General features: G+C 45.9%; 1 protein-coding gene across 6 annotated transcripts in view; it reads right to left on the bottom strand.

Moving 5' to 3' along the window:
• Nucleotides 1-11,945: 11,945 nt before the first annotated feature.
• tbc1d14 (TBC1 domain family, member 14) overlaps nt 11,946-19,141 on the bottom strand; it is a 47,016-nt gene continuing 39,820 nt past the window's right edge. For all 6 annotated transcript variants that reach the window (XM_021315878.2, XM_021315877.2, XM_036146242.1 and 3 more), the window contains 2 exons: nt 16,006-16,264; nt 11,946-14,862 (listed from right to left, as the gene is read on the bottom strand). In XM_021315878.2, the coding sequence (XP_021171553.2) occupies nt 14,794-14,862; nt 16,006-16,264 (328 nt within the window). In that variant the 3' untranslated portion in view covers nt 11,946-14,793. The remainder of the gene's footprint in view (nt 14,863-16,005; nt 16,265-19,141) is intronic.

Raw genomic sequence — 19,141 nt, 5'->3', positions numbered from 1 at the left:
GGCTTTTAATAAGACAGAGGTTTGGTGCTACGCCTATCAAGATAGGTGGTGTTAAAGTAGGAGGATGTGTGGTTTCAAAGCGACTGAACGTGACTGTGAAACTTTCCACTCAGATATGGTGGTGGAGCACAGAGGAAATGCGTCTGTCAGACCTGATGGCAATGCAGAGCAAAACATTCTTTCTCCTTGATAACTTTTCAACTTTGCAAGTACAACCGAAGGAAAAAGATAGAAACACGGCATATGGGTATCAATGTGTTGCTTTTGCTGCACGCTTTATCAGATGTTCTAGTTTTTATCCTCGTGCTTTGAAAACCCACTCAGAAGACTTGAAACTGCAGTGATTCCTGATCAAGTTTACTGATAACATTATGACTATTTTATTCTAGCAAAATTATCTGAATAAGCTCTATTTTCCAACTTGGCGCACACAACCAAGGGATTTGACCTCTGTTTTATATGCTCTCAGTCTCAGATCAGTGTACAAACACAACATAAATCTATGAATATTGGAGGAGTTCAAACACACACATGACTCTGTATGATAGGGTGAACAATAAGTTCCAGAACATTTCACTTTCCAGTTTGTTGTGACAGTCCGCACTGACAGTCTACTCTGACTCCTTGGCTTGGTAAAAAAAAATTATGTATGCAGTTTTCTGCAACTTTTTCCATTTCTTCTAAAATGTTTCTCATTGAGCATTACTGTAAATAATATTTAAAGCTGCTCTGTACATTATTCTGTGTACATTTCTTAAAATTGTATTCCTGATTATTCAATATTTTCCCATTATTTATTTATGCTCAACAAAATCACGTTACTAGAACCATGCCTTTAAACCGTCTGGCTGCATGAACCTAAATAATTTCCCTCTGCATGGGGTGATCTACATCTTATCTGCATATTTTTGCAGTTTATGTGCTCATTTCCTCCACTGTTAAGGTGGTGGATCAGCTCTCTCTGTTTTCACCATCTTCTCTGTTTCAGACACTTTTAGGCTCTCTAAAAGTCCTCCTAGCTATGCCTAAAACAATTTTCTCTTTAGGAGCTCTCTTAAGGTTCAGTGTGCTTTGTGAATAATCTTTATCTTGTGGTAAAACTATAGCATAAATCTAAGAATCTAAGGAAAATCTAATGAAATTCTAAGATGTTTCCTAAAATGACATCACTAAGAGCTGGTTTTAGTCTTCGGGTTCCTTGTGAATACGGGCTGGACGTTCCCTCTCTTTTCCTTTTCCTCCACAGCTTTACACTTTGGTCTGTGTGAGAAAGCTTGGAAGCGGGACCACCTAAGGAGCGCATTTAGAAAGGTGTTCACTGAGCCCTGTTTCAATGAAACAGTGGACGGCAGAGGTTCCAATGTCTGGGTTATTGTTTAGTTAAGACTCAGAGCTCCGTCCCTTTGGCCTGCATCCAAAAGTGTAAGCGTCGCTTTGCGGGGCGGAAACACCAACACCTGCCTCCCACATTTAAAAACAAGCTCTGCACTGGTGGCAAACCAGTCCCTTAGTTTTGAACCATCTGTATAACAATTCACAAAGGGTTCTTGATGAGTTGAGAGATGGTTGCAATCTTCCCATCAGCAGAATCCCTGCCTGTACAGCCGTTTGATGCAAAGTGAGGATGGCAGTGCGTGCTACCTTGGCGGGAACGTGGTTGACAAGAGAAGAAGGATTTCAAGCAGACTTTCTTTTTAGAGCAACCATTCAGCTCTTCTAATTTAATCAGAACACGCTGCACTGGCCTGGTGAGCACTTAGTTAAAAAGAAGATCTCTCTGTTTGTGAGAAAATTTTATCACTAGTTTTGAATCCTGACTAAACAGTCTCTCTCGGATGAAGATGTCCCTCCATTTGCAGATGAACTGATTTGGTGAGGTTTGTTGGTGAACATTTAAAGACAGCTTACCTTTCTTTAGTCTGACAAGCACCAGCAAGTCTATATTTGACATTCCCACTGACACCTTTGTCTATTTGTGTGGTTGCTTTGATCTTGAAATGAAACCAGAGATGACCCCTTTTTTTAAGCAGAACAACTACTGTGCAAAAGTTCACAGTGTTTCCAAGAATTATTCCAATCTGAGGAAAACAAGGCTTTTCAAATACTTTTTTTGACCTTGGAAAGTTTCTTAAATAAGGGAAATTAAACAAAAGATACAAAATTGAAAGCATAATGAAAATGTTTTAGGTTTTTTTTTTACAATCTATGGACAAGAATGTGGTGCTTCATTTCCCTGTTGGATATTAATCCACAACAGCTAAGATATTTGAATTTTTCATGCAACTTGTTTGCGCGTCAGCTCGTCTGAACAATATTAGGCCATCCAGGGAAAGGATGGCTCAATATTGGATGCCATTTTTATTTGCCAGTAAAACTTAAAATAATTAAGGAATAGGAATGGCTATGGTGTTGTCTTGCCATTTGAAATGAACGGTTCAATTCCTGCTTCCTGCCTTACCAATTTGTTTATAGGTGTGTAAATGTGAGTGCAGGTGGGTGAATGTGGCTTAAGCGCAAAAAGAAAATCTGTTGAGTGGTTGACATGACTAAATAAGCGTTAAGCAGTTTAAGTTCAGCCTATTTCTCCGTTTAGCATGGCAGTGTGAATTGATAGAGTTGTGTCTAGGTAGGCAGAGATCTGCTATGGTAACTTACCATTTCTCTCAATTTTTAACACAGGTCATACACATTTGACAGCCTATATATTATTTAGAAGTTACAGGAACACTTTCCATTTCAATTTACTTCCTGTCCTACTTGCATATCTCAGTGATTCTACATGAGATTATGTATTTGTCTCAAAACTCCTCAGCTCGTACAATTATAAAAATGCTGTTGTCCTTATACAAAATTGATACAAAATTAATACTTACCAAAGCTACCTACTCATCTTTGGATACTAGCAGCTCCACATTTTCCTCTCGCCTCAATACAAAAGCCTGGGTTTGATCTTGGTTAGCTTGGTATTTTACACAGCTCAGTGAAAATGTTACCTGGTCTGTTTATCTCTGCCGATGCAATTCAAGTCATCTCAACCAATAGTACCATAATATAATTTCTGCAAGTCTTCTCTATGGTCTCTCCCTCAGGTATCTACATAAACCCCAGGTAAATTTGGGCATCTGGTACCCGTTCAGTCATCAGAACCCCCTCTGCCAACCATAATCACGTTTGTCCAGCAAGAACTTCAATTCCCATTACATACCACATTTAACTGAAAAATCTCCTGCTCCTGACCTCAAGGCCATCTAAAACCTTTTTGCTCCATTGTTGTCTGAAGATAATGGAAAAATAGCAAAAATAGCTATTTGTATAACATTAAAATGTTTCCTAGAATTGCTAAGAGGCACGTTGGTAAATTTACTTGTGTCAAACATAAACTACAGGTACACCTAAAAAAAATTAATATCAAGAAAAAGGTCAACATCTCAGAAAGTATAACAGATTCATTACACAGAGTGGAATATTCATAATATGTTTTAGTCATATTATCGCCTACACAATCATGGGGAAGACTGACTGGACGGAGGTCCAGAAGACGGTCATTTATATCTCCCCCAAGGATGGGAAGCCAAAAAATGTCACTGCTGAAGAAGCTAGTAGTTTGAGGTGATGTATCCAATCATATTCATGGAAAGTCAAGTGGAAGGAAAAACTGCTGTAGGTAAAGTTGCACCAGCAAAAGAGATTACAGCAACCTTGAGAAGAATGTCAAGGAATATCCAATCAAAATTTGAAGAGAGCTTCACAGGCAGTGGACTGATGCTGTAGCCATCAAGAGCCACCACACGCTGACACATCCTACACATGGCTACAAATGTTACATTCTTCATGGTATGCTGCTCCTGACCCAGAGACGTCAGAAGCGTTTTACGTGAGCTAAGGAGAAAAATAACTAGGTAGATGATCAGTGGTCCAAAGTCCTCTTTTCAGATGAAGGTAAAGTTTACATTATATTTGGAGATCAAGCTCCCAGAGTCCAGAGGAAGAGCAGAGAGGCTCAGAATCCAGGTTGCTTTAAGTCCAGTGTGAAATTTCCTCAATCAGTGATGGTTTGGGTCACCATGTCAACTACTGGTTGTGGTCCACTGGGCTTTCTGAAGTCACCAGTCAACGCAGCCATCTAGGAGGACATTTTAGAGCACCTCATGCTTCCTTCTGCTGATAAGCTTCATGGAGATGCTGATTTCATTTTCCAACAGGACTTGGTACCAGCCCACACTGTTGAAGGTACCAGTAGCTGGTCCAGTAAACGGTGTTCCTGTTCTTGATTGGCCAGAAAACCTGCCTGACCTGAACCCCATAGAGAACCTGTGGATTATTGTCAGTAGGAAGATGAGCGGCACCAGAACCAACAATGCAGCCCCTGCTGATCAGAGCTAAACCTACAGTGAGGCAGGTGAGGGTGTGGACTGTGGGGGCCATGGAGGCACTGTTCAAAGCTGCAGCAACATATGACAAGATCAACATTGATGAGTATGCCATGACTGTGTCAGCCTACATCAACAAATGCATTGAGGACGTTAGCACCACCAAGACCATCATCACCCGAGCCAACCAACAACCCTGGATGACTGAGGAGGTTCATCAAACGACAAAAGCACGGAACTCAGCCTTCAAGTCTGGCGACAAGGAGGCACTGAGGACAGCGAGAGCCAACTTGAACCATGCCATCAGGTTTAGCGTATCGGAGCCACCATCAGAAGATCCAGCAACACCAGGAGGATGTGGCAAGGCATACAGGCGGTCACTGAATACAACACACCCTCACCCCGGTGGGTGAAGTTGATGACTTCCTCAGTGGACTAAATAACTTCTATGGGAGGTTTGAGGCACTAAACAGCACTCCGGCAGTGAAAGCTGTTCCCCATCAGGAAGAGGAGGTACTCTGTCTTGACACAGCCGACATGTGGAAGACTCTGAGGAGAGTCAACCCACGAAAGGCCCCAGGTCCCGACAACATACCTGGGCGGCTGTTCAAGGAGTGTGCAGGTCAGCTGGCTGGTGTCCTCACAAACATTTTTAACACCTTGGTGGACCAAGCCACAGTGCCAGCATGCTTTAAGTCTGCCTCCATCATTTCGGTGCCGAAGAAACCTCAAGTCACCTGTTTCAATGACTACTGGCCTGTTGCACTGACTCCCATCTGTCATGGTTGAGTTTTGGTTTGGCTTTGTTTTTCTGTTACTTTCATTTTTTCATCTCTTTTGGGTTAGGTTTGACTTTATTTATTGTTAGTTTTCAGTCATCAGTTATTTTCTGTCAATTTTCACTTCACCTCCTCAGCAGTCAGTCACACCTGATAATTATTTACCAGCCAATTAGCCAGACCCTTGTTCCACCTGTGAAGTGCTCTATTTAAACCTCCCTCTGCCTTCAGTTCAGCACTGGGCCGTCATCATTCCACACCTCTCCATGCCAGTCCCCGTTTTGCCTTGGAAGCTTTGTTTTGCTCCTGTTGTTAAGGTTAGTCCTGCCAGTCACTCTAAAGACTGTTCGTTCACTGTTTGTTCCTGGAGAGGTTCTGCTCTGTGTCCTGGTGTCTCCAGAGAACTGCTAACTGGACTAGCCATCCTGGAAAGGCTCTGCTCTGTGCCCTGGTGTCTCTCAAGTTCTGCTAACCTGACTAGCCGCCCTGGAGAAGCTCAGCTCTGTGCCCTGGTGTGCGTCCTGAGTTCATCGGTAAACAAAACCCTGACAGTACGGCCCAGTCAAAAGGTGAACTCAGGCGCCATGCGGGGCTTACCTGCAGGAGTTGACGACCCGGACATCCTCGCATATGTAGAGATGTGCGAACGCCAGATGAGGGAGAGGTACACCAAGATGGCTTCTGCCCGGGACCCTGCGCCACCGATCCGGGTCGACTCCACTTCCCCCGTGGTTCACGTGGGCGTTGATGCAGCTACCCCGGAGGCCAGGGAGAGAAGCCGCTCAGCCTCTCGTCGTCTCGGTCATCACCTCCATGACTCACAGCTGGCCCCTCGAGTGAGGCTCATCGTTCCACCTAGCAGAGCCCCACGCATCAAGGAGAGCCAGCTGTGGGAGTTCTACTACGGTGACCGAGACGACCTTCTGCCCTGCTGGCCAGCTGCCACCCCCGAGATTGCCCCAGATTCCTCATCTGTCCCCTCCCGGCGAAGACAGCAGAACCACCGGCGCGGAGGGTCCGTCAAGGCTCAAGAGGAGGATCCGCCTCCAACCCCGGCGCCGCTCTCTGAAGCCTGTAGCCCGGCGCCGCTCTCTGAAGCCTGTAGCCCGCCGCTGCCCTCCGAAGCCTGTTGCCCGTCACTGCCTGAAGTAGCCGAGGAGATGGTTCCGCCTCCACCAGTAAACTCCGCTCTGCCGACCACTGAAGGCTCCGCTCTGCTGGCCGCCAAGAAAATAGCTCCGCCGGCCGACGAGGATGAGCCCAAGGTCTCCGAGGGAGCCGCTTTGCCTCAGCCCGTGGCCTCCGAGGGAGTCGCTTTGCCTCTGTCCAAGTCCCGTGAGGAGGTCCAGGAGGACCTGCCTCCGCCCAAGCCCCGTGAGGAGGTCCAGGAGGACCTGCCTCCGCCCAAGCCCCGTGAGGAGGTCCAGGAGGACCTGCCTCCGCCCAAGTCCCGTGAGGAGGTCCAGGAGGACCTGCCTCCGCCCAAGTCCCGTGAGGAGGTCCAGGAGGACCTGCCTCCGCCCAAGTTCCGTGAGGAGGTCCAGGAGGACCTGCCTCTGGCCTCGGTTTCCGCCAAGACCTGTAGCTTGGCACCGCCTCTGACTTCTCTGTTCGGCCAGAGCCGCAGACTGCGGACTTCGAGCCATTTGACTTTGCCTCGTCGGGGCCGTCCACCACGGCGCCCGCCTCTGAGTTTCCTGTTCGGCCGGAGCCGCAGACTGCGGACTTCGAGCCGCTCGACTCTGCCTCGTCGGGGCCGCCCACCACGGCGGCCGCCTCTGACTTTTTTGTTCGGCCAGAGCCGCCGACCGCGGTCTCCGGGCCGCTTGACTTTGCCTCGTCGGGGCCGCCCTCCTAGAGAGTTTAGTAGGGCGATGCTGCTCCGCCGCCTGCCTCGTCCAGGACAACCTCCACGAAGAGCCCTTAAGGCCAGTGCCTTCTGTTATTTTTTGGGCTCGATTTCAGTTTTTGATTTACTTAGGATTTTGGGGTTTTAGAGTTATTTAGGGGTTCTTGTTTTCTTAGAGTTCTTAGTCTCTGTTTTGCTTTTGTTTTTCCTGCTCCGTTTTAGGATTCAAGATTTTGCCTTAGTTTCCAAGCTTTGCATTGCTTCCTCATTTATAGCCTTAGTTCTCTGGTTTTCTCGTTAGTTTACTTGTTCATGTCCTAGTTTTCTTGTTTTTGCCTTAATTTCTAGTTTAGCTTTAGTCTCATAGTTCTGCTTAGTATTTTGTTTTGATTTAGTAGTTTTTTGCTTCGGTTTTTCTTTTGTTATCCCTACCCTAGTTCTTCTGGTTTTGTTCTATAGGTTAGTTCATGCCTGGTTTTCTAGTTTTTGGTTTAGATCTGTAGTTTCCCAGCGCTCTTTAGGTCCCAGCGCTTCTTAGTTTTGTTTTGGCCCCCTAGCTCTTAGTCCCCTGGCGTGTTTGACGCTCTCCATTCTCCGGAATTTAGACGCCCTTAGTTCCTGGTATTTTTGTTTCCTGGCGTATTAGGACGCCCTCTGTTTTCGGTTCCCCGGCGTGTTAGGACGCCCTCTGTTTTCGGTTCCCCGGCGTGTTAGGACGCCCTCTGTTTTCGGTTCCCCGGCGTGTTAGGACGCCCTCTGTTTTCGGTTCCGCGGCGTGTTAGGACGCCCTCTGTTTTCGGTTCCCCGGCGTGTTAGGATGCCCTCTGTTCTCGGTTTCCCCGGCGTGTTAGGACGCCCTCTGTTCTCGGTTCCCCGGCGTGTTAGGACGCCCTCTGTTCTCGGTTCCCCGGCGTGTAAGTACGCCCTCCGTTCTTGTTCCTAGGCGTTTTAGATGTTCCTGCTTCCCTCACATCCCGTCGTTCTCTTCCTCAAGCCCCAGCGTTTTCCTCACGCCCCGGCGGGTTTCCCTTTGGCGTTAAGTACGCCTGTTCTTCCCTCTGGCGTTGTCGTACGCCTGTTCTTCCCTCTGGCGTTGTCGTACGCCTGTTCTTCCCTCTGGCGTTGTCGTACGCCTGTTCTTCCCTCTGGCGTTGCCGTACGCCTGTTCTTCCCTCTGGCGTTGCCGTACGCCTGTTCTTCCCTCTGGCGTTGTCGTACGCCTGTTCTTCCCTCTGGCGTTGTCGTACGCCCGTTCCTTCCCTCTGGCGTTGTCGTACGCCTGTTCTTCCCTCTGGCGTTGTCGTACGCCTGTTCTGCCTGGTGGCGATGTTCGCCTGTCATGCCCGTTTTTGCCTGGTGGCGATGTTCGCCTGTCAACGTCGGTTAGACGCCTTTTGTTTTGCCTACCAGCATCTGTTAGACATCCTTTTTAGTTCGCCCTAGTGGGTAGTTTTGGTTTGATTATAGCCCTCCATCCTACCTTCCCTCCACCCACCCAGGTTAGATCAGCTTGGTTATGACTCTTGCCCGCCATCCTGCCTTCCCTCCACCCACCCTGGTTCGGTCACTTTGTAGTTTGTTTTGTTTGATTTTAGGCCGTCCGGAGTCCGGCCTTGAGGGGGGGGGGGGGGGGGGGGGGGGGGGGGGTAATGTCATGGTTGAGTTTTGGTTTGGCTTTGTTTTTCTGTTACTTTCATTTTTTCATCTCTTTTGGGTTAGGTTTGACTTTATTTATTGTTAGTTTTCAGTCATCAGTTATTTTCTGTCAGTCACACCTGATAATTATTTACCAGCCAATTAGCCAGACCCTTGTTCCACCTGTGAAGTGCTCTATTTAAACCTCCCTCTGCCTTCAGTTCAGCACTGGGCCGTCATCATTCCACACCTCTCCATGCCAGTCCCCGTTTTGCCTTGGAAGCTTTGTTTTGCTCCTGTTGTTAAGGTTAGTCCTGCCAGTCACTCTAAAGACTGTTCGTTCACTGTTTGCCCTGGAGAAGCTCAGCTCTGTGCCCTGGTGTCTCTCAAGTTCTGCTAACCTGACTAGCCGCCCTGGTGAAGCTCAGCTCTGTGCCCTGGTGTCTCCAATGAACTGCTAACCTGAGTGCTATGAGGCTTGCTAGCCGAGCAGCACCTAGCAAGTGTGGACTCTCTGTCTCCGGGCCATCAGCTCCTGCCATCACATTCATCCCTGACCTTCTGCAGTCCTGAACCTCCGGTCTTCATCACTCACCACCCAGCATACTTCCTTCAATAAAAACTCAAACTTTTAGTCCCGTGTGTGCGTCCTGAGTTCATCGGTAAACAAAACCCTGACACCATCATGATGAAGTGCTTTAAAAGGCAGGTAAAAGAGCACATTGTCTCCAGACTCCCCTCAACATTCGACCCGTTCCAGTTTGCCTACCGGCAGAACCGCTCCACTCAAGATGCCATCTCCTCCGCTCTTCATCTGAGCCTGACACACCTGGAGGAGAATAACACCCATGTGCGGATGCTGTTCCTGGACTTCAGTGCAGCGTTCAACACCATTATCCCAGAGCATCTGGTAGGAAAAACTGGAACATCTGGGCCAGATGGCTGCCAGACTTTCTCACCAACAGACCTCAATCAGTCCGGGTTGACACCTCTGATGTCATTACCCTCAGTACAGGCTCCCCTCAGGGCTGCGTCCTGAGCCCCCTGCTGTTCACTCTGATGACATGACTGCGTCCCAAGGTTCACCACCAATCACATTGTGAAGTTTGCAGATGACACGACGGTGGTGGGCCTGATCAGAGACGACAATGACCACGACTACAGAGAGGAGGTGGAGCAGCTGGTGGGCTGGTGCAGAGAAAACAGCCTGATCCTGAACGTGGAGAAGACCAAGGAGATCATCGTCGACTTCAGGAAGAACCGGCCCCACCACACTCCACTGCTCATCAACAGCTCAGCTGTGGAGGTGGTCAGCAGCATCAAATTCCTGGGGTGCACATCACAGACAACCTCACCAGGTCTGTGAACACCACGTCACTGGTGAAGAGGGCACAGAAGTGATTGTACTTCCTGCAGAGTATGAGGAGAGCCTGCCTGCCCCCGCCCATCCTCACGACCTTCTACAGAAGCACCATAGAGAGCATTCTGACCAGCTGTCTCTCTGTGTGGTGTGGAGGCTGCAGCGCCTCTGACTGGAAGAACGTGAGGAGAGTGGTGAGGACAGCAGAAGAGATCATCGGGGCTCCTCTTCTCCCCATTAAGGACATTTCATCCCAGTGCTGTGTGTTCCAAGCCCGTAACATCATCAGAGACCCCTCACACCCCCATCATGGACTGTTCTCCCTGCTGCCCTCTGGGAAAAGGTTCCGCAGCATCCGCTGCAGGTCCACCAGGTTCTGCAAAAGCTTTTTCCCCATTGCCAGCAGACTGTTGAACTCTAAACTGGACTTTGCATCACACTATCATCTTTATTTGGCATTATCAACGTTGCCGAACTTTCATTATCCATTTTAAATAGTACATAACTTTTACTGCATTTTTGCACATTTGCTGTATGCAACGAAATATTCTGTATGACCTCTGTACATACAAAATGACAATAAAGTTGTCCAAGTCTAAGTCAGATGACCTGAAGCTGCTGTCAGAGCAATCTGGGCTTCCAGAACACCTCAGCAGAACCACAGGCTGATCCCCTCACTGCTACACTACACTGACACAGTAATTCATGCTAAAGGAGCCTCAACCATGTATTGAGTGTAGAGCCAAGCCATTTTTATTTATAAAGCACTTACAAAAACAATGAACAACACAAATGATTAAAATAAGTGTATTCTAAATGAACACAACAGAATTTAAAACAAATAAAATGATTAAAAGTAGGGATTAAATCCAAGTAAAAGAAGAAACAAGAAAATACAACATAGATAATTAACTTATACTTGGCCAAAAGCCAAAGAGGTGGGTCTTAAAGGTAGATTTAAAAAATATCTAGAGAAAAAAATATTTTTAATTTGCAGCAGTAGCAAAGCAGTTCATAATTTGGGAGCTAAAACAGCAAAATCATGAGCTTCCACCTTCTCCTTGACACCTCCAGGAAGAGCTGCTTAGCTGATCTGGGTGACTGTAAAGGGAAGTACAGATGCAGCAGCTCATGGGGCAACACCACTTAAAGCGCTAAAAACAAAGTTTTAAAATTAACTGTAAATGTGACAGGCAGCCGGTGCTGAGAGGATAAAACAGGAATGGTTCAGCCTCTCCTCTGTGTTCCAGTTAAAAGCCACGTTTTGCACCAACACAACGTGCAGTAAGGCAAATTTACTTCTATAGCACATTTCAGTACAAAGACAATACAAACTGCTTTACATGATTAAAATACAGGAAAATAAAACAGAATAAAAGCAAGTTGGAATAAAATGTAGGAAAAGTGAAACAAAATAAAACATGGTAAAATAGAAACAAAGCAAATATTAAAAACAGTTGGACTACAAAGTTGAACTAATGACGTTTCAGAAAAAGTTTAGAATAGTGGAAGGCAGAGTTTTCTGGAAGTTTGTTCTAGATAAGTGGAGCATAGGAAATAAATTAAGTAAGGATGACTGACTCTCTGAAAGGTATAAAGAATTACAGTAATCCAGTTTAGCTTTAACCAAGCCGTGGATTATTGTTTTGAAGACATCTTTAGAGAAAATGCTTTTTATTTTGGCCCATTGCCTCAGGTGAAAAAAAGCCAGCACATACTTCTCTGAAGCCTGACCTTGGTGTGACTTTGTGTAATATTCTAATTTTCTGACACACCGAAGTCTGGGCTTTCATTGTAAGCCATAATCATCAGAATTACAAGAAACAGACGCTTGAATTATTTCACTACTTGCAATGAACCTATGAGGGTTTCACTTTCTGAAATGAGTGGCAGAAAACATTTTTCTACCGGTAGATTAGCAGTTCATTCAACAGACACACAAGGCAGCGGGGTACGTAGAGCTTTTTATTTTCGATAAAACCATCATTTATATACATTTCAAGTGAGATACAATTGCATGACTACCTTCTGCTGTCTGCACAAATGTTTCAGTCCTCTACAGTACACGGGTCTCTAAATAAAAAAAAAAAAGGAATTAAAGTAAAACAAAACCGAGAAATCAACCTGATTACGGAGCAAAGGTGCCGTGGATTAAAGCGTGGACAGGTAGTGTTGATAGATAATACCAGGCTTTGCCTTTAATGTAACATCTTAGTGACCAACATCTTTGTGCAATTACCTTCTTACCACAAGCACAGGTTACAGAGAAAAGATCGACACGAAACAACTTCGGCACAGAAAAAAAACTGAACAAGACGACAAAAGAGACGGAAACCCGTTGAACCATGAGTGATGACATTTAGTGACGGTGCGAGGCACAACTCAATGCAAAGGCCGACATGTTTGTGCAAAAAGCTTTATAGAAGTCCTGTGGGTTTTTGTCTTAACCACAGAGGAGGAGCTGGATGGTGGTGGTGGGGTGCAGAAACAGGATGGTGTGAAAGCAGAAAACAAACAGAAAGCCTTCTACGGACCCTGAGGTGAATCCGAGCAGTCAAAAACAGTTTTTGTTTTTAAACCTTGAAACATCTCAAGACTCTATTTGGAGATCTACCTGCATCATTTCACAGGGCAAAAAAAGAAAAAGGTCACATCACATAAATGCAGCAGCAACGCAAATCAGGACAGAAAGCAGCAATTATGACCGAGTTTGGCTTTCAGATCCAAACGGCCAATCGAGATTCTGCGCCTTTCAACCCGGTTAGGCAAAAACTGGCCTGAATTTTTTATTTTTTTTCCCCAGATAGACAATTGTTTCATGCACTTTTGGTGAAAAGCAAATGTGGATCGTTTAGCTTAAGAAAAACAATTAACTTCACAGATTCTAGCACTTCACATACAGGCGTCACCCGCTCCTGGTCACGATGGGATGACACGTTCACCACAGTGTGAATCCACTGAAGGCCACAAAAGACTGACTGAAACGGCGTCAACGCCGGATCCTAACATCCTGCGCCGCTTTGGAGGAGCCCGTCTAAACCAGGAGCGTATCGTGTTGACAGGTGTTTAAGAGTGGGCCAGCGTTTCAAACCCAGAGGTTTTACAACGTTTCACTGCTGCTTAATGTTTTCTGTCAATTCATGAGTCATTAAATCAGTCGTGCAGTATAAGTCAGCTTTTAACATTAATATCTGTACAAAAATCATCATGTTTCAGCTTCAGTTGTGAACTGCTGTTTAACCAATTGGCAGGCTGAAACGTAGTTTGGAGCTGAGGATGCAGCAGGGACCCCACGTTAAAGCTCGCCATCAGCACCCCCGACGGCTCCTTCCTGGATCCAGGACCTAAACTGCAGAGCTAGCTTGAGAATCTGAAGTTTATTTCAACATCAACCATCATTTGTTTTACACGTTTTAACAGAGACGACGGTGAAAAGTGCTGGTTTCTGCATTCGTTTTTATAAATCAAGTAACCTGCTCCTATCTCAACCATTAAAACATAGTCACACGTTCAGCTTTCTCGCCGCCATGTGTGCAGAAACCCCAGAACCACGATCAGGTAGACACGCACCCTGCGGCCAAGCCTGATCTGTGTGCAAACCTGATGCGACATGTTTACACCCAGCTCACTTGCAGAGGAGAAACTTAGCCACAAGCCTTCATTTCATTTCAGAGGAACTAGCCCTGTTCATTACTCGTCACTTTTTTTTTTTCTTTGATAAATATTAAATAATCGCACAAAGACCTCACACACACACCAGGACACTACAAAGCTGAAATGTACCACAAACATTTAAAAGCATAAAAGAAAAAAAATCAACATCTGCAGTGTTTAGACCAACTTTGTCAAATGTTTTTTTTTTTGAGTTCACACAGTTTTATGGATGTAAAAAATAAAAAAACAACCTTCCAGGCAGCTTATTTGAACTCTATTAAGAGTTGTTTCATTGCTATCATGGGAGGAGCGCCGCACGCCAGCAGGTCTTCAAGCTCGGCTGCGCTCGCGTTGCAGCTTCTTGGATTTTAATGCAAAGAAAGGTCAGAGGATTTGAATTAATGGAATGATTCAGAAAACAACCCTAAGAAAAATAAGACACACACAACACCATGAGAAATCACTTTCAGACGGCAAAAAGGAATGATTAATGTGCAAACTGACTAAAAAGCAAAAAAGTTTGAACTCACAATGGAGTCAAGTTTGGTTTGAATTTAAAGCAAAAGGTGGAAATTTAAGGTGAAAATTATGTTCCCTGACTGGTTTACATCTGGAAAAAGAAAATGTATGCGGCTCGTCGTAATAACCGGAGGAAGAACGAGACGAGTGGAACAGGGTGGAGCCTGCTGACAGCGGAGGATTCAGAGATGAGTGGAGGGACTGATGTAGTAACTTCAGTGGCATGTCTGTGGCTTCCTCCGTCTGTGGAGGTCTGAGTCAGCCAGCTAGATGTTCATGAACGTGGGAGTGTGTTACATTCTTCACCTTTTCCCCATCTACAGTTTCCAGTTCGCTGCTGGGCTTGAGGGTAGAGGGGGTGTGGGGACGGTGGGTGTTGGGGGGGGTAAAATAAGGCCTCGTATTCCTTTAACGCGCCCGTGCATCATGACGGACAGACCCTCCTCGTGGATGCTGGTTTAGGGTCTGCTCAGCGACACGGCTCTAACAAAGAGCTCCATCACAGCAGCTACAGTGGGATGTGCCCCCAGGCTGGTGGGAGGGGTCTCTGTCTCTTTCAGGTCCCGCACTTCATGAAAGCGGGAGGGGGGGGTCTGAGTGGATTAGCGTGTGACGCTCCCTCGGACCTCAGCTCAGCGCCTCGGCACCGGACAGCCTCGCTCCCGACTTCTTCTGCTCCGTCAGCGTCTGCAGGACCTGAGGGGACGGCAGGGGGGAGAGGTTCAAAACTCACGGCAAATGAAGCTTTCAGACTCCTTTCAGTTGTGCTCCATCCCTGCTCAGAGGTGAAATGAGAATAAAATAAGAATACCAAAATGCGCAGATTGGTTATTCAGACACTTTTCAAATCTAGTCTCCTATGTGATAGACCGACAACATGTAGTGCAGAATTGTGAAGATGAAGGTGCAACTGATTTGTAATTTAGTCCCAGTACAAATCTAGCTGCAGCGTGGAGGCCAAGGAGAGAGCTGGGGGACGTTTAAAAGCAATAACCAAAGGTTTAAAGAGCTCTGTCCAGCCCATCATCTGAACATGGAAAAAGGATGGCATGATCTTAAACTTACAAAGATGTGGTCATCCAGCTAAACCAGGGTGGCCCAAGTCCAGTCCTCCAGAGCTACCTGGCTACAACTTTTAAAGAAATCCTGCTGATGAGGGAATTCAGCCACTCCAGTTGAGAAGAGACGCATCTAAATGTAGTCGAAGCAGGAGAGCAGCTCTCAAGGACTGGACTGAGGCTCCTCTGGCCTAAAGCTGATAGGCCAGGCAAGGAAAAGCTCATTGTGACTCTAGAGGAGCTGCAATAATCCACAGCTCAGGTAGGAGAATCAGTTGACAGGAAAACTATTCATCCTGAACCCCATAAATCTGAAATGTATACATGTATGGAAGTGTGGTCACTGCTAGAAGAAAGCCATAACAAAATCCTCCTTGTAGTTTGCCACTAGCTATGCAGGGGCACACTAAACAGCAGAATAACGAGCCTAAAACATACAGTCAGAGCTACAGCACAATGCTGCAAATCACAGCAGATTCCAGCATGAAAACGGTCCAGTCAAAGTCCAGACTAAAATTAAATCGAGTATCTGTGGAAAGACTTTGAGCTAACCTGAGTTTGAGCCATTTTGCAAATAAGGGCAAAAACCACAGCCTCTCGATGGGCTGCTAGGCACGGGGATAGATGCAAGCCACACTTTTCAGAATCTTAATTACAAAATGTGCTGTGCTCGTCACAATTATGTGTCACTTTGTGGTGATCTATCACACACACCCACACATTAATGTTGTGAAAACGTTTTGATATGCATTGGGACATAAATCCGACCACAAAAGCCCACCTGCGCCCACTTCCTGTTGCGGCTGGTCATGTGAACGGCTGCGATGTGCTGGAAGAGCTGCTCAGGGGGGATGAGGTCTGGCAGGCGGGTGAGGAACTGAGCCATGTGGATGAAGTCCATGGTGGTCAGGACATCTTGATACAGGCGCAGCACGCCCAGCGCTGTGCGGAACAGGAACTCCTCGCCGTCCCTGCAGAACACGTCCCAAACCCGGCACGCGAGGTCCAGTGGCAAAGACTTGCTGTACAGTGTGAAGATCCTGGGAGGATAAAAGAGAAGGAGAGAAGAGAGGAAGAACGTGTAAATGGGAGCATTCTCTGCTTTTTAATGCCAAATAGACAATAAGGGCATGCAGTAGTTCATTTGGGGGGTGATGTTCAGCCACAAGAAAAGTACTAGAAACTTAAGATTCAGAATGTCTTCAACTACTGACAGACTTAGCTGGCCACATTTAGAGCAGACACCATCCTGAATGTTCTGATAGAAGCTAAAATCACATGTGGACTCACTCAACACAGCTTGAGGACAGCTTGGCTGACACAGCCTTCATAGTCATTTTGGGACCCTTTTTCTGCAGTAGTTTGTGAGTCTAGACACAAATCAATGTAGTACACATTGATGGACTACCTACTGGCCTGACTGACTTCCCTAAAACTGAAGGAATCCCAGTTAAAAAAGGTTACATAGGATCTGTGAATGTTTAATTTAGTGATGCTCTAATAAGGTCTATGGGTTACATTAAGGTTTTCTGTAAGGATCTTCTCACTGGTGTGATTCAGCAGACCTGATAACTGAATAAAAGTACATCATGATATAGTTATGTCTGTTGATCAAAAGCTCCCTATTGGTTCTTCCTTTGTTGGCCCTCACAGCAGTCTTTGACACAGTGGATCATTCTGTTCTCTTGTCCCGACTGAACCACTGTGTCGGTATCCGTGGCACAGCACTGAAGTGGTTTCATCTCTTATCTGCACGATCAAACTTTCTCTGTCGTGATTAATCATTTCATCTCTTCTAGTGTTCCTCTTTCATGTGGGATCCTGCAGGGCTCCATTCTTGGTGCTCTCATTTTCACTTTAATGTGCTGCCACCTGGAGCACATAGCTCCGCTGCTATGCAGATGATCGACAGATCTACTTTTTAAACAAGAAGACTGAATGTATTATATTTGGTGGCAAGATTACTTCAGATGTCAGTGCTTTGTTATTTAATATGAAGAGCACTTAAAAAATTTTGGGGTATTACTTCATAAGGACGTTACATTTTTAAAAAATGATTCTCTGGTCACGACAAGCTTTTTCCACAGCATGTTTAAACCAAAGTTATGCCTTTTTTTAAAATCAGTCTATGTCGGTGTTCAGAATGCAGCCTTCAGCCTTTTAACTAACACCACCCAACATGTGCACATCACCCCTGTTTTATAATCTTTATACTGGCTTCCTGTTTGCTTTAGAATTTATTTTAAAATTTCACTATTCATTTTTAAATCTACATTAGACTGGGTAACTGTGATCCAATCATCTAGTACAGACTTTATCTCCTGAGACTTAGCTGCAGCATGGTGGCTGAAACCTTACAGCGCTTTAGCAAGACAGGTTCCAGTCACAACAGGACTTGGCAAGGTCAACCAAAAAAGTTGATTGAACGTGCTCCGCATCAGGGGTTGTCTTTTGAATATAGACGTATTAGTGCAACCTGCATTGCTGCAGGGGTTGAAAGGTTGAGGCAGGCAAGTGAGGCCTGTCAGTGCTCAGTCCATACACCGCACACTGCATCAGATCGGTCTGTATGGCTGACATCCCAAACAACAGCCTCATTTAAAGATGATGAACAAGAAAGCCCGGAAACATTTTCCTGAGGACAAGCAGACTATGGAAACAGATTACTGTTCTGGGGTATGATGAGGCCCAGATAAACTTACTTGGCTCAAATGGTGTCGAGTGTGTGGCAGCAACCAGGTGAGGAGTACAAAACACTTGTGTCTTAGCTACAGTCAAGTACGTCGGTGAGAGTGTCATGGTTTGGGGCTGCATGAGTGCTGAGCTATAGTTCACTGAGGGACCCATGAACGCCAATATTTACTAAAGTCCTGAAGCAGAGCATGATCGCCTCCCTTTCAACATGATAACGATCCCAAACACACCTTAAAGATGACCGCTGCTTTGCTAAAGAAGCTGGGTGTAAAGGAGCTGGACTTGCTCAGCATGTCTCCAGACTGAAAGGCTATGGTGCATCTGCAGGAAATCCTCAAACAGAAGGTGGAGCAGCTTACAAGCAGGAAATACACTGCACACGTAACATAAGCGTAAAGGTTTACAGGCGCGTTTTTAAAAAGGGTAAATTTACACCAGACACTGCAAAGTACGCTTCACGGCTGCTTGTTTCTGCGCAGAAAAGAAGTTTCATGAACAGGGTTTCTTTCACATGGAAAGAGCACCTAGTAGAAGGTCGTGAAGGTGACTTCGGTCACCTTGTGGTCAAACTGAGACTTGATTATTATTTTGGGATACAGTTGGAGTTGAACTTTGACACAGGATGTCGTTTTCCCGTTAACTTACTGCCAAACAGGAGCGTGTACGTGCCTGAAATCAGAACTTCAATCGAATTTAGCCGTTGTGTAGCGTAAATACACGTGTTGTGCATGCATATTATTTACTGACTGATTACAATGAAAAGTTAAGCTAAGCTTTTTTTAGGCACGTATGCTGCTTTGCTGCGCTTACGTGCTGCAACACGTCTGGGGTATTTCCTCCTTAACATCCAGCAGCTCCGTGATGTCATGGAGGAGTGGAAGACGATCCCTGTGGCAAGATGTCAAGCTCTAGTTAACTCTACCCAAGAGAGCTGAGGCAGTGCTGGGAAATAATGGTGGCCACACAAAATACTGGCACTTTGGGTGCAATTTGGTCATTTTCCCCTCAGGGCTGAACTCCTTTTTGTTGCCAACAGTTTAGACATTAATGGCTGTGTGCTGAAGTGTTTGAGGGGACAGCAAAATGACACTGCTGTGCGAGCTGTACACTGACAACTTTACGTTGTATTAAAGTGTCATACCTTCAGTGTTGACCTATAAAAAGATATAGTAAAATGGGAGGGGGCGTTCTCACTCTGGTTAGATACTGAGGCTAAAAATAAA

The sequence above is a fragment of the Fundulus heteroclitus genome, chromosome 14, assembly GCF_011125445.2.
Source record: "Fundulus heteroclitus isolate FHET01 chromosome 14, MU-UCD_Fhet_4.1, whole genome shotgun sequence".
In the NCBI taxonomy this organism is placed as follows: domain Eukaryota; kingdom Metazoa; phylum Chordata; class Actinopteri; order Cyprinodontiformes; family Fundulidae; genus Fundulus; species Fundulus heteroclitus.
Note: the sequence above shows the minus strand (reverse complement) of the source record. Positions and strands in the feature narration are given on the sequence as shown.